Here is a 15,976-nt window from a genome sequence, read left to right on the forward strand (position 1 = left end):
AATCAATAATCTATCCCATTGTTCATCGGAACGAGATTCGCCTAAATTGTTGTTAACAATACAATGCAACTTCAAACAAAAAAACTGAGAGACAACTCTCCACGATCCTAACAACAACCAAACACAAACACTTCATATTTTATTTTGGTCACTGAGGATCAATTTTGTGCTAAGGATTTGTTACAAATTCATTGTAAAATTACAGAAAATCAAGTCCTAGGATTTTTAATTTTAGTAGTGTTTAACACCTAAACTGAACTGATATTTTGCAAGTAGTTTTAATCTCCGAAGTCTCATAGTGAATAACCATCCCAAAAAGAACGAGTGACGTAAGAGTTATTCAAATCTTCAAATATTTGTCTGTGAGATATTGTTTCAGATGATATATTTTGTCTATATTTTATTTTTAGAATTCGTGTTACAAATACTATTATATTTATGTCGATGAAAAAATATATGAATGTTAAGCTTTAAGAAATCTATTTTTGGTGTTCGTCTCAGGCCTTAAAATCTTAGGTCCGTCATTGATTAAATTTTTAACACAATGTTTATAATCTCACTTTTTTTTATTGCTTAAAAATTGTTTCAAAATTGATTTTTCGTAAGCTCATCTGTTTTATTTAGGAATAAAAATCCCTCCTTTTTTAATATAAAAATTCCAATGAGATCGTTTCATAGGTTAACTATAAAAGTATCATTTTTTGTTAGTTATATTATTAAAAATATATGGTGTAATATAAGCTGATTTGAGTGAAAAATATAAATTTTTATATTAAAGTATATTGCGTAATATATGCTGATTGGAGTGAAAATTATTGATTTTTAATTTCAAAAGTATTAATTTTCTTTTATTTTTTTTTGGACTAGTTGCATGAACATCCCTTGTGAAAAATAAAAAGAAAAAAAACACCTTATATAAAATTAATAGCATTATTTTAAAAATTGAACATAAAATTCACAATCAGATGGGGTAAATGTGCCTGAGTTTTTAAATATTGAGATGAAATGTGCTAGATTTTAAAAAATATATGATACATTAGCCTATTGATAGTTTTTAAGGAGTTTTTGTGTCTTTTAGATTTTTCACTAGAGATCAGTACAATTAGCTCTTTTTTTTTTTACATGTATCAGTCAATTTGAACTGTCTCACGAATTAATATATCCATAAGACTCTTACACTAAAAACTTACCCTCTTTTTTCTATTCATTTTTTCAATGTACGATCTTTATTATTATTATTATTATTATTATTATTATTATAGCCCCATTGAATATGTATGAATAATGGCTTTTTATGTTTCTCTTACCAGTTACCACACAGGACTGACAGGAGCCATATGACCATATATAACTGGATCTATTGCAGTAAAGGAATAATGTGCAACTTCTAGTTGGCAACTATATATTTGGCATTGGGTTTATTGAGATCTAGAAATCTATTTTGTAATTTTACCTTCGTAAAACAGATTTTTAATTTTAAAATGCGATATCCTATCACCGACAAATTCTAAAACATATCACAAGCTATTAGGTCCGTTTGAAGTGTGAGATAAGATAAATAATATAAAGATAAGTAATATATTGTAATAAAAAATAAATAAAAAAAAATAATTAATATAAAATTTGATTTAATTGATAGATTATGGTTTGTTTGATTTGATTGGTTATATTATATATAAAAATAGTAAATTATGATTTTATCCTTTTAATAATTAATTAATAAAATATAAATAATATTATTTATTAAAAATAATATAATAATTTAAATTTAATGATTTGATTGACGTAATATAAATAATTAATGATTTAATTGATGTGATATAAATAATTAAAAAATAAATAAATAATATAGAAAAAAAACGTTAAACAAGATAAGATTATTAATACATAGATTAGTAATCCATAACTTCAAAGGAACCCTACAAATTTAAAAGTTTTTGGAGCAAACATAACATAAACCAGATTCGTTGGCTCATTCATTAACAAGTTTCTTCCCAAAATCTTGGAGTAAAAAATAATGCATAACATTATTTCTAAAAAGAAAATAATACATAAAATGCTCAGAATTTCAAGTGAATCTGGTCGGACAGCCACTAATAGTCAAAGACAAAAAATTTCCATTATTAAGAAAACTGGTCTCATTTATCCATCAAGACTCCATTCTCAGACATTCCTTATTGAGGGAAACACACTATCCCGCTGCTGCTCGACTCATAAATAACGCTTGCACAAGATCTAGTAGGGCTCAACAGGTACTCGGAACTTAGCTCCTGCATATATTGCCTCGGACCCAAGTTCCTCTTCAATTCTCAACAGCTGTATCTCAGAAGATGATTATCAATCAGTTTTATCAATTGGCGCGGCAAGGGCGTTGCACTTCGTCAACTTGGAAAGAATCGAGGACAAGAATTACCTGGTTGTATTTTGCGAGACGTTCTGATCTGCATGGAGCTCCAGTTTTGATTTGGCCCTTTTAAAATTTGCCAAGAAACAGATATTAACTCAAGCATGGATGTGTAAATTTTATTTTATTTTATTTTATTCTGATGAAGATTTTACCGTAGCCAAGCCAACAGAAAGATCTGCAATGAAAGTATCCTCGGTTTCTCCACTGCACCCAATGAATATTTTTTTGGTTGATCAAATTTGTGATTTATATCACGCAAACAGCAAACCAATGAAACAACTATTATAACAAAAATTTCGAAGATTTGTACCTGCGATGACTGGCCATTACACCCCAACCTGCATGCTTAGACATTCTGACAGCCTCAATACTCTCGGTCACAGATCCGATTTGATTAACCTGGTGGTGAAGAAAAGTGAAAATTTCCACATCACTGTAGCCAGCAGGTCAAGAAAGAGATAGCTTTTGAGTAAAATCCATCCATCTCAGATCCAAATGTTGAGGATATAAAGGATGTACAATAGATTCTAATAGTGACTTGCGTTAATACTTAATATTCTCAAAACCCATTTTGCACTGTAAGTCTCTATCACTTGCGTTCTCACCCTGTGGGCCTGGGCATGACATATGTGTCTCGGGCAAGGAAGTAATGCAATTATATACCTTGAGTAGAAGGGCATTGCAAGTCTTTTCCTTAATTGCCTTCTCAACTCTCTGCACAGATGAATAACCAGAAAAAATAAGGAAATAAAGATTTTGCATCAGAGGGAGAAAAAAAAACGACTCGTATCTGATCAGTAGGAAGTAGCCGTGGCTCATGTCAAATTCGAGGCAATGCAAAAATCACCTTGGGATTGGTAACAAGGAGATCATCGCCCACAATCTGTACTTGAGCACCAATTTCTCCGGTAAGTTTTGCGTAAGTGCCCCAGTCGTCCTGGTCAAATGGATCTTCAATTGATACGATTGGGTACTCGGCCACAAAAGACTTGTATACGTCTTTGAGTTGATCACCTGAGATCTTCTGCGATCCATCATTACCCTATCCAGAAAAGGCAGCAATAACGTGAAGTCATATGCAACACTAGCAATTGATTGTTTAACATTCAAAGACAACATCCTTCAAATGCTTTCACCACTCATGTTATATATGAATTTGGATTGGTGACTTGCCTCTTCTTTGAAGTTTAAATCATATGTCTTATCCGATCCATAAAACTCAGACGCAGCAACATCCATTCCAATAACAACCTATGCAGAATTAAAATTCATTACTGAAGTTGGGTCTTATAAGTAATTGAGAAAATGTCAAATGGAAAGAAAAGAACTCACTTTTCCTGTATAACCAGCCTTAGCAATAGCTGTCTTGAGCAGTTCAAGGCCTTCTTTGTTTTCCTGTAGTTGAAATTAAGCAACAATACATATAACATATTATGGAAAAAAATGGAAATTCAATGCCACCATAATAAAGTATTACCTGAATGTTAGGAGCAAAGCCACCCTCATCACCTACATTTGTGGCATCTTGACCATATTTCTTCTTAATAACAGCCTGTATTATTTTTTTATTTTTTTTTTTGATAAAACAATGAGCTTGCTGATGGAAAGATGGAAATCCATGCATGATTCAAAAAAATATTTGACAAGCCATTCATGTCGCATTTAAGTAATGCACAAAATGAAATGATTGAATTTAATTAAAGATATACCAGACAATATTACTATTTTTCCAAACTTTTAAGCAAATTATCAGAAAAAGATTAAGGATAATGACATCAGCTGACAGACATTGACCTTGAACATACTATTAAATGGCTAATATTCAGTGCATTGCTATAAGTTGGTACTTGAAACTTGTGGAAACTCGGTAAAAGGACACAGGGTTGTGATTTTTCCTGAAGAGAAAAATGAGTTTGACTAAACAATTCATAAAGGCAACAATATATAACAGAGAAGACATGAAATGGACCTAGAAATACATCAACATGGCATAAAAAGTTAACAGAACTCAAAGATACTACTTACCTTCAAGTGGTGATACACTTCCACACCCATCTTCATGGCCTCTGAAAATGAAGCAGCTCCAACAGGAAGAATCATGAATTCCTGCAAACAAAAAGCTCGTAAAGATTGGTTTCAATTTAGTAGCATATCGACACCACCGATGCACATGCGCCAAGAGAGACATGCCTGCATGGCAAGTTTGTTTCCAGCATGTGATCCACCATTGATGACATTGAATGCAGGAACAGGCAACACCAGCTTCTTGTTACCAGCTATGTTGGCAATGTGCTGATCACATAAAGAAAAGTACATTCATGTCAGATCCTACACCTCCATGGTAAACGAAAATAACATAAACATTGGTTTAGCTCAAACTTAGACAATCTCAGACCAAATTCAAGGCATTATATGAATAATAATAAATATTTTGTGAAGATACATACCAAAACAAATTAGCAACAAAAGATAACAATTTGATTAACGTGTTCACTGGTGATAAAAAATATCAAACATACCTTGTAAAGGGGGACATTGAGAACAGCAGCTCCAGCTTTGCATACAGCAAGAGAGACAGCCAGAATGGCATTTGCACCAAGCTTAAGAATCACAAATTTGATCGCTGATCAACATATATCATCCAGAAAATACCACATTCACATGGGTAATTATAGCAATTTGCATCCAAAATACCTTTTCTTTGCACCAACCCCATTCATTCTGAGTTCCATCAAGTTGTTGCACCATGAAATTATCAATTCCAGTCTGATCTGTTGGGTCCTGCAGAGGAAACCGTTAGCAAAGAGCAGGACGACCTCAATGAACGCAAGGAATGAGAAAGAGAACCCATATACAAATGCACACAAGAAGGCCCACGGCCCATGAGGAAGGAAGAGAGAGTTAGTTACAGTATACAGGGTCAGTCAAATAAATGTTTTTTTTGGGGTGGGGGAGGGGGGAGGGGGTTGTTGGGGGAAGTTACAGGAAGTTAGAAAATATTCTCATTGTTTTGGGTGGGTATTTGAGAGAGGGGGCAAGAGGAGAGAATGTGATATTTCTTCATTGTCATTTAGTTGCATTGTTACTGTATACGTTCTTGGTTCCAGAATGTAAGTATAGTTAGATTCTTTTTTCTTTCTTTTCCAGTTAGATCTTTTTCTTATTTTTTTTTTTTTGCCAGTTAGATTAGTTCTCTTTTGTTATTTACTGTTTAGTTGTCATATCAGAAACAAAACCAGTAGAGTTACAAGAAATCAAAATAAACCAGGTAAGAAGTTGGCGAAACAAACCTTGCCAATGAGGGCAGGGCCGATTATTGAATTGACGTTGTTAACAGCCTAAATCAGAACACAAAAGCATTGAAACATCAGCAAATAATAACTGGACAGCAAGGAGAATCACAATGCATTAACATAAAGAAATACTGATTACTGACCTTCAAGACACCCTTTCCAAGGTAATCTGACCCTCCATCTCTCAGTTCAAGGGCCTCATAAATTCCTATACAACAAAAATTCATGATCAATCTGAGTAATCTATTCATAAACATTCAAAACTAAATTATGCACTGGACAGTGGAGCCTAGACATTCAAGACTAAAAATATGCACTGGAGCCCAGATTCCAGACACAAGTTGAGTCACATGCTTTATCGATGTTAGGCATACCAAGTAATAGTATAACATCTACATGTTTGTGAAATATCACATACCATACAGTATGTATTTTTCAAGTCATTGTACAACAGAATAAATATACTTTGCACTACAAGAAAATTTTCATATAAATGAATAGTAAATTGGATTTCACTAGAAACACAGTCTTTATTTTAAGGTACACATTAGGCCTTTCGAAGCACCAAAATGTGTGCTTTAAACCAAAGGCATGCATTTTGTAAAAGTATTACACCTTGGCATGTCTCTAGGCGTAAAACATAAGACTCGCAATGTTTTGAGACTAATGCAATCCACGTGGGATTTTATTAACTATGATCTCTTTGGTAGAAGTTCAAGAGGTGATTGGCAATAGATCTTACCCGTTGATGCACCACTTGGAACAGCAGCTCTTGAACATGTTCCATTTGATAGAATCACATCTACCTACAGATAAATCAACCAATAGACGTTGTCACCTTTTAGCATTGATACTTGAACTTGTAGAGAATGCACTTTACATTATCAATTTAAAGCTAGTGAACCAGCCTACGAGCTTTTTATAACTCTTCTTTTAGTTACATATAGATATATGGTATAACGATTAAATATGGAAAAATCTAAGAATTAATTAAATTAATTTTCATATACAATGGCCTTTGTCAATGAAAAATTGGTCCATCATTCTTTTTTTCTAACACAAATGCATAATGCCATTATTTGAATTCAATCAAGAATGTGATCAACAACTAACTAGCTCAATGGGGCATCAGCTTCGAGTTCAACTTCAAATTCATGAGCCAATTTAGGAGCCAGAAATTATTTTAAAAATCAAACGTGATCCGTGGCAAACTTTTTAGTACCCAGCAATTCATACATGAGTTAACTTCTTTCGGCCCAACCACCCAGACGGACACAGAAACTTTATCGGCCGTTTCATCCATTTCGAAGGCAAAAAAATTGAATTTTTTTAATAATTTTTGCATGTAACTGTGAAAATGATAATAAACAAGAAAAAGGTCATCAATTGGTAACTTCCGCCACAGAAGAATCTGAACAAGTATTGAGATGGATATACATAAAGATTGAGATAGCTGTAAAATCGAAGCGCAAACCTCGACCGTAGGATTGCCACGGCTGTCGAAGATCTGACGGGCTTTAATGCTCTTGATAGTCGCCATTAAAGAGATTTAGATCTAGAGAAGATTGCAGTGAGGTTTACAGAGAGTGGCAATGGGAAAGATGGGTTAGGGCTCGTATTTGTACAAGAAGTCACTTTAATCACAGCCGTTGATTTTATTTAAGGTTGTTTGGGAAACAAGAAATGAGTTTTTCAGGCTGCTTTTGGCCTCGGAGATGTCGAAAGGGCAACCCCTTGTATCACTTGTCATATATGTAACACGTGACTTTTCCCAACTCATGATTTAGCTCTAAAAATAAATTATTATGAAAATTACTGTAATTATTGTTAAAACTTTTAATTAATCATTATTAATACATACATAGTTAAAATGTTAATACATACATAGTTAAAATTGTCATTAGTAATGATGACTTGAGTAGACGTACAGTGTGTTTGGTAGACAGGATTTGGAAGGAATTTGGTGGGATTTGGATTTGCAAATATTGTTTTGTTGTTTGGCAAAACGAAATTTTAAAACGGGATTGGTATTTGATGGGATTTCATGGGATTTCATTTAATTAAGTGAAATCCTTACAAAATTGGTTGGATTTCATGGAATTTCATGGGATTTGAGTTTATAAAAACATTAAAATTATTTCTAATAATAAATTTATAAACTTTAGTTATAAATTTATGTTTTCCTAATATTTTTTTTAAAAAAATATCACTTTCCCAAAATTTATGCTATTAAATTTCAATATGTATTTTAACTTTTTTCCAAACACCAAAATGGAATTTGAATTCCATGAATTCCAATTTCAAATCCAATTTCAATTCCAAATCCAATTCTAAATTCTATTTTTTAGACATCCAAGCATACTGTACTGACTATAAGAAAATAGGTCTATTGTAAAATTACAGTGACCAACTATCATTTTATAAGATTAAAATGTTAGACAGGATTAAAGGGTAATAGTAAATTAAAGGATTAAACAGCTTGGAACCAAATGATTTGAGTTTGTAGTGTAGTAGCTCGATTTTTAATTAAGTTAATCATCTGCCTAAACATGATTAAATGCTCCTAAGTTTGTTTAAGGAGTTGAAATACGGATTCGGGTTGATCGGAAATAGTTCGAAGGGTTTCAATTTATTGGACAGTTCGGAAGCACTAGCGTTTGTATATCGGAGGCAGAGGATGAGTTCAGAAGCTCCGAACCTAGGATCGAAAGCAGCATTATGATCGGTGACTCGACTGGACATAGATCGGAAGCTCCGAACTCCGTCGGCAGCAGTGTGTTGTCCAATCAGAGGCACGCGTTCGGTGGATAGAGATCGGAATCTCCGATGTCCGATTGGAAGGTTCGATTGTTGCCTATAAATAGGGGTCGAGAGCTTCATTTGCAACTCGCTAATTCACTCATTCCTCTCTCGTTTTTGGTGGTTTTTGAAGGCTTTCGGGCATCGTCTTGAGGGTCAGTCAATAGCAAAGCGCTACCGAAATTGTAACGAAGTTGTGTCTAGGTTTTGAGGTCATTGCATCAAATGACTAACGACGGACGCAGGTATAAGTCTAGACTCTGATTAGCTTCTGTGAGTAGCTATTAGTCTAGTTAAGGATTGTAGAGACAATAAGTGATATAATAATTATCTGCTTATAGGCTTGAACTAGAGAGTCAGTGTTGCTAGGTTGCTTGAGTTGCTTAATAGAGATACGGATGTACTATCCGAGATATTTTGGTTGAGTACGCATGTTCTATGTTTTCTTGTTTATATGACATGAATTATGTGCATTTATTATATCACGGTCATAATTCATTTATTATATCACGGTTATTACCGCTACACTTATTATCATGTTGAGACTATACCTTGATATATCCAGTAGAGGGGTTGTTCAGCCCCGAGTTATTTGTTGATGGATTTCGTGGATTCGGGTCCGGTTACTTTTGTCCACTTATTCTTATGGTATGGGAGTACTTCCTGATGCGACGACCCAATGTGCTACATACTATGGTGTCTATTGTTTGATCAAGAGTTTCCTACCGTGATAGGTTTTCGGTACCTTTTATTTGCATTAGCATTCATGACATGTGTATATTTATACTTTTTTACTGAGCATTGTTGAAACGACCCGATACTATACTAATTTATATATATATATATATAATTTATTTAATTTAAAATATTGATGATACATATATGCTCATACATATATGTATTTATACTTCAAATTAATTCTTCACAAAATATAATACATAATAACTTTAAAATATTTATACTTCAAATAGTTTTTCATAAAATATAATATATAATATATAATATATATTTGCACGCAATTAATTTAAATACTTAAACATAATTAAAATCCATGCATATGTAAATCTCATGCATACGTAAACCATGAAAACCCATAAATATAATTAATATTCATGTGCGGAATAAATGATAATAACATCTTAAAAATCTCATAAATAATCGTATCATAAACATGCGATGGTCACGGGTGTACTAGTTGTACTGGATACTCAGACATCCTCACCGTCAGTAGGAATCACATCATCAACTATAAAATCATTTTCACCTGCACACCATTTAAATCTAGTGAGCCTAGAGGCTCACCATGTTCCATCTAGTAATAACAAATATTATATAATAAAATCGCACACAAGCATATATCATATAAAAATAATATCTTGAAATCGTCTTATACATGCATGATCTTCAAAACATTACATACTGCTGAATCATAAACATTATCATCATACTTCATCATAAACATTATAATTAATACTTCCCATAATATGGCATGTCATAAATTCTTGAAACATTATAGGTCGTATCCATATCGGTGGTCTTAAACATTAACGATTGATCAAAAACAAAACCAACGTACGTGGCGGCTAGGTTCACCCAACCTTAACACGGGGATTCCCTAAGCCTTTGTGTTGCCACTTTACCCAACCTTAAAACGGGGATCCATAGGGTCATTATAACATAAACATTAACATGAATGTCACCAGGACCAGGTATCCCGGCCTCCAACCACATCACTTTCCACCTTCACATCAACTTCCTTAAAAACTTTATTTTTCTTAACATGCCCTTAAATTTCTCATTAAAATTCTTACATGATGCATGAACTTAAAAATCATCTTTTTCATTATCTTTGAAAATTTTCCCACAAATATATATTTAATTATTTTCCATAAAAATCATGAATATATAAAAATAATACATATATATATATATATATATATATTAAATACATATTTATGGACTATTTACTTGTCATGGGCTTAATCGATTGGACTGCTCCTTTACTTAAGCCCATTAAGATAGACTGGCCCATTAACACATAATCCAGCCCGTTAATACTTAGCTCATCACAACTAAGTCCGATTATTCTCATGGATCACCAGGTCCAATACAATCAATGGATCAACTTAAATTAATAACATAAACCCAATAATTCAACTTAAACACTCAAGCCCATTAACCTCATAATTAAACTACTTAGGCCTCTAATTAAATTACCTGAGCCCGAACTAAGTTAACTCGGACCCAAACCAACATGACTTGACCCATCTAACATCTTCCCCGACCCGAGAAGACCCTGACCAAACCCCCTAACCGTTGTCCGTTTCAGAACACCACAGCCCTAACCCCCTTCACGCCTACTTCTGCGCAGCTGCCCTAAACTCAATCGGACCAACTACTTCGGCCACCCTTGGCCGGAGCCCCGCCACCCAGACCTTCCTAAGATTTAGACGGTCTTAACCAGCCAAGCTCCAGACCGAACCACCCCCTATAGGAGCAGCCCGAACCAGCAGAACACAACTCACCCTCTTAACGCGTGCGCAGGTGTGCAGCTTTACCAAATCTGTTCGTTCCCCTTAGGATGGCCGGAGCCCCCCCCCCCCCACACACACAGACTTAGCCAACATTTGGGCGGTCCTAACCTGACCAACCTTACCCCAAACCGTGCCTTATAGGAGAATAACGAACCACTCTTCCATGGAACCCTAGGCATGCACGCGAACTGTGCACCAACAGAAGAACCCCAAACGAACAGCCATCCTCTGCCCTTAGAGACTGAACCAACATTTTCCTTAGACCCCTAAGGACCCTACCCATGAATGCCCTAGAGCAGCCCCATCCATCAGTCATGGTAAAAACTTGAACAAAAGTGGGGTATGCAACATAAAAACGTGAAACCATGCGTGGAAATAATGTATCTTTTGTTCTAAACCACATAAAAATCATCAAATTATATTTTTAACATAAAATAACGTATATAGAATTTAAACGGTGTGAAATAATGGATTAGAACATGCCTTTGCGTTTTAAAACGCTTGAAAACCTTAATCGGATACGTAGAATGTTTCCCGGGACGAACAGAATGCCAAATCTCTTAAATTTTCTTCAAAATCATGTGAAAGTGTGTGTAAAGTGTGTGACGGCTGTGTTATTGCTTCATCTCCAAGTTTTAACGTGAAAATAATAATAATGGAGGTGGAATCTTAATTCTAGGTATTTATTTGTATAAAAGTTGGACTTAAACTTGTATTAGAATTCTAATAGTCTTAGCCCATTAATAATCAACTTAAAAGATGTTAATTTAAAAATAAAAGGTATTAATTTTCGTGATATTAAAATACTGGATTTTTAAAATACTCAAAAAGTCCATAAAATAGCCCAATTAGGTGCAAAACGGGCTTTTAAATATATATATAACCCATAATTTTATTTAAAATAAGTCTTAAAATAATTATTCCAAACTCTTAAAAATCTTAGACATAAATTTTAGTGAAAAACTTTTATCTCGTTCGTCCACTGTCCCGTCTACGCGATCGTAAATCAAATTTTCCATAAAATCCATAATTCTCAACATACTTGAATTAAATACCATAATTAATTAACTTTAAAACATATAAACATAGCACATAATTCACATAAAACATAATTTAACCCATTTTTAATATATTTTTAAAAATAATTTTCTAGTTATGCATGCGGATTTACGTAAACAAATTTTCGAGCATTACAGTTGTTAGCTCACGTCCTCTATTTTTGGTTTTGGACACCTCATTCTACGGTAAAGGGTTTAGGTTGGACAGACCAAGAGGTAGCGGTCGTTGAGCTGCAGCAGTGTCAGGTTTCTATTAGTGGATTTTTAGTAATTGTTATTCGATGAGGTTTTATAACATTTGGTTACACTTGGTTTCAATACCGGTTGAATTCCACCGGGATTTTTTAGTTGTATCAATTTATTTTCTGCTGATTTTAATTGATTTGGATTTACGATATTTATTGCATGCTTAAGTTTTGATTAGTTAGTGATTTCGAAACGGATAACTAAATTTATGATATTTGAGCATGCATTGAGATTTGAGATCTAGAAAAACAGTTTTGAGGTTAATTTTTGTTGCCTTTATATATGTCAGGCCATGGAGAAGAGAGCAATGGGAGTGTCGGTGAACGTTGGGGAGACGATGAGGAGAGGGAACATCATCATGGATGCCTTCACCACAGGGAAGGCAACAGACACCGCTTTGACATGCACAAGTTTGTGCAGATGGCTCTTAAGGCATTGGTGGGAGGTGAGACTCCAGAGGTTGCGGAGAACTGGCTGGAGCAAATGGAAAGTTGCTTCTAGATTTATCACTGACGAGCAAAAAATTGAGGTTGTTAACTTTCTTCTGGAATGGAGTGCTTGTAATTTTTACTTCCCTCCAACACTCCATCAGGTGAAGATGAACGAGTTGATGAACTTGAAACAGGGAAACATGTCGATAGACGAGTGCCAACAGAATTTCTTTGAGCTATTGTCGTATTGTCCGTATGTTATTACTAGATCCGAGGCCAAATATGATCACTTTATGCAGGCCCTCAACCCAGAGATTCATGACCCAGTGGCTATTTGTGATGATACAATGTCGTACAAAGTGTTGGTTAACCATTGTCGACAGGCAGAGAACATTATCCGGCATAACAGAGATTTCTCCTCCTTCCGACTAGGTAACTCTTTGGGGTCTAAACCCTAGTCTTTCAGGTTCAGGTTTAAGAAGCCTGGTGCGTATTGTTCTTCAGGTTCAGGTTCAGGTGACAATGTGTTCCACTTTGGAAAGAAAAAGGGACAATTTGAGCACTATGGTGGTCTTCATTCATCCGAGAAGTGCCCTGGAATGGGAGGTTCTTGTTTTCGTTGTGGCAAGATGGGTCATACGAAGAGGGATTGTCATCAGTCTGTTTGAGGATCAACATCTGGCTCTTGTTCTCAAGCATCGATACCACAGAGGCCATCTGGACAGTCGATTGGGAGAACCAACCAGAGGCGTTGTATTCACGGGAAAGTTTTCACGTTGAGCCAAGATCAGGTTAAGAATGAGAACAAGGAGGTTATCACAGGTACATTTATTTTGTGCGGAATTCCTACTTTCGTTCTCATAGATACTAGTGCATCGCATTCATTCATTTTGGCACATTTCTGTAAGCGCCATAGATTTTTGTACGTACCTTTAGACGTAGTGTTACTATGTCTACCCCGACTGGTCATTCGGATTTGGCCAATTGTTTAGTCTTGGGATGCTCTTTAGAGTTTGAAGACTTTGAGTTATTGGGAAATCTTATGATTTTGGCGATAGAGGATTTTGACTGTATCTTGGGTTATTGATATTTTGACATCTTATCGAGCAACTGTGGATTGATATCAAAATATTGTTTAGTTTCTTCCAGTTGAGGGCGACAATTGGTTTTTCTATGGTGAGGGAGCGTGACCTCCTATGCCTATAGTATCAGTTCTGAAGGCTTGTCGGGCTTTAGAGGTGGGTGGGAAAGACTACCTTATTTATGCGGTTGATACATCCACAGGAAGCAGATCCATTGAGGATTTGTCAGTTGTTTGTGATTACCCAAACTTTTTTCCGGATGAGATTCCAGGTTTTCCTCCAGTTTGAGAGATTGAGTTCGGGATCGAGTTTGTCCCAGGGAGGACATCGATTTCTCATGCACCTTATCTTCTTGCACCAGCAGAGATGAGGGAGTTGCAATTGCTGTTGCAGGATTTGTTGGATAAGGGATATATCCGACCGATTATTTCACCATGGGGAGCTCTAGTGCTTTTCGTCAAGATAAATGATGGTTCCATGCGTATCTATATCGACTACAGACATTTAAACCAAGAGACGATCAAGAAAAAGTATCCTTTTCCGCGCATTGATGATTTGTTTGACCAACTTCAGGGTACCTCCGCATATTACAAGATTGACTTGAGGTAAGGGTATCATCAGTTGCGAGTTCAAGATGCGGATGTTTCAAAGACTGATTTTTGTACGAGGTATGGTCACTTTGAGTTTTTTTTGATGCATTTTGGATTGACAAACGCACCTGGAGTGTTCATGGATTTGATGAACATGTTCTTCCCCAGTTATTTGGACAAATTCGTCGTGGTTTTTATTGAAGATATTTTGAACTACTCACGTAGTTTTGATGAACATACACAGAACTTGAGGCTTGTACTGCAAATTATCCGTGAGAAGCAGTTGTATGTCAAGTTCAGCAAGTGCGAGTTTTGGATTGACCGACTAGTGTTCCTTGGTCTTGTCATTTCTCGGGAGGGTGTTTTAGTGGACCCGAGCAAGACTGAAGCTATATTGAACTAGTCACGTCTGACTACAACTTCTAAGATTTTTATCTTCTTTGATTTAGTAGGATACTATAGACGATTCATCGAGAATTTCTCACAGACAGCTAGGTCGCTGATGCAGTTGACGGGAAGGATGTTCCTTTTGTCTGGTCAACCGAGTGTAAGCAGAGATTCGATGAGTTGAGGAGTCGACTGACTACCGCTCCTGTTCTTACTTTACCATCTAGATCCGGAGGCTATGTGTATTATACATATGCATCTCTTCAAGGTCGGGGCTATGTGCTGACACAAAACAGGCATGTGATTGCATGTGCTTCTAGACAGCTGATAAGTGCAATTTATGCACTTAATTTTTTATATGATTTGACTTGGCTTTTGTGATGTATCACGTGGTATTATGCGTTTTTTTTTTGTTTTTGTAGTTCGTAGGAGACGAAGCAAGTACGAGTTTTTTTGTCACAAATGAAGTGCAAAAGAACATGAAAATGGAAAAAGAAAGAAAAATAAAAATAAAAGAAGAGAAAATTCAAAGGACAAGTGCTGTAGCGCTAGGAATGAAAACAGGAGGCGCCCCAACGCCATATATGTAGTGCCACAGTGCTCAAACAACAAACGAACAGCGCCCCGTGCTACGTGTTCAAAGAGCCAACGCCCCAGCGCGCCCGAAAATAAGCGCTCCAGCGCTGCTGTGGCGGAAAAAAGTTATGCAGAATTTTGAAAGTTGAAAACTCTCGATTTGTCGGGCTTCATTCGACGGAATTCAAGGACATATAAAAGAGGAAAGATTGGACTTAGAATGAGGACTTTTACGCAGAGAAACACATGCACACAAGGAGAGAAAAGCTGCGCACGAGAGAAGAAGAGAACGATACAAGAGAGAATTTAGAAGACAAAGACGGCGGCATCTGGGGACAGAGACGCTATTTTGGATTCGTTCTTCTTTCTCTTCTCTTATTAAATTTTGCATGTTGATGTCTAAACTCCTAAACATGATTTTTTTTGTTTAGTTTGGATCATGAACTACGTTTTTTATTCTAGAGGATGATGTAGCTTAGTTAAGACAACTTCTACAACTTTTTTATGTATATGATTGAATTCCTTCTCAAGTTTGATTGTGTTTTCTAGATTTGATTGCATTCAACTAATTGA

General features: G+C 35.4%; 1 protein-coding gene across 1 annotated transcript; it reads right to left on the reverse strand.

Annotated features, from left to right (window-relative positions):
- Positions 1 to 1,949: 1,949 nt before the first annotated feature.
- Positions 1,950 to 7,394, reverse strand: LOC140892408 (enolase). Its single transcript, XM_073301283.1, has 17 exons — positions 7,175 to 7,394; positions 6,443 to 6,506; positions 5,844 to 5,908; positions 5,698 to 5,745; positions 5,102 to 5,188; positions 4,927 to 5,007; positions 4,598 to 4,699; positions 4,433 to 4,513; positions 3,885 to 3,959; positions 3,740 to 3,802; positions 3,581 to 3,658; positions 3,255 to 3,449; positions 3,071 to 3,121; positions 2,718 to 2,806; positions 2,560 to 2,611; positions 2,414 to 2,470; positions 1,950 to 2,316 (listed from the first exon to the last, which is right to left on the reverse strand). The coding sequence occupies exons 1-17, from the start codon at positions 7,238 to 7,240 to the stop codon at positions 2,236 to 2,238; spliced, it is 1,335 nt and encodes a 444-aa protein (XP_073157384.1). The 5' UTR covers positions 7,241 to 7,394; the 3' UTR covers positions 1,950 to 2,235.
- Positions 7,395 to 15,976: the final 8,582 nt, after the last annotated feature.

Source organism: Henckelia pumila, chromosome 3 (assembly GCF_033568475.1).
Source record: "Henckelia pumila isolate YLH828 chromosome 3, ASM3356847v2, whole genome shotgun sequence".
In the NCBI taxonomy this organism is placed as follows: Eukaryota; Viridiplantae; Streptophyta; class Magnoliopsida; order Lamiales; family Gesneriaceae; genus Henckelia; species Henckelia pumila.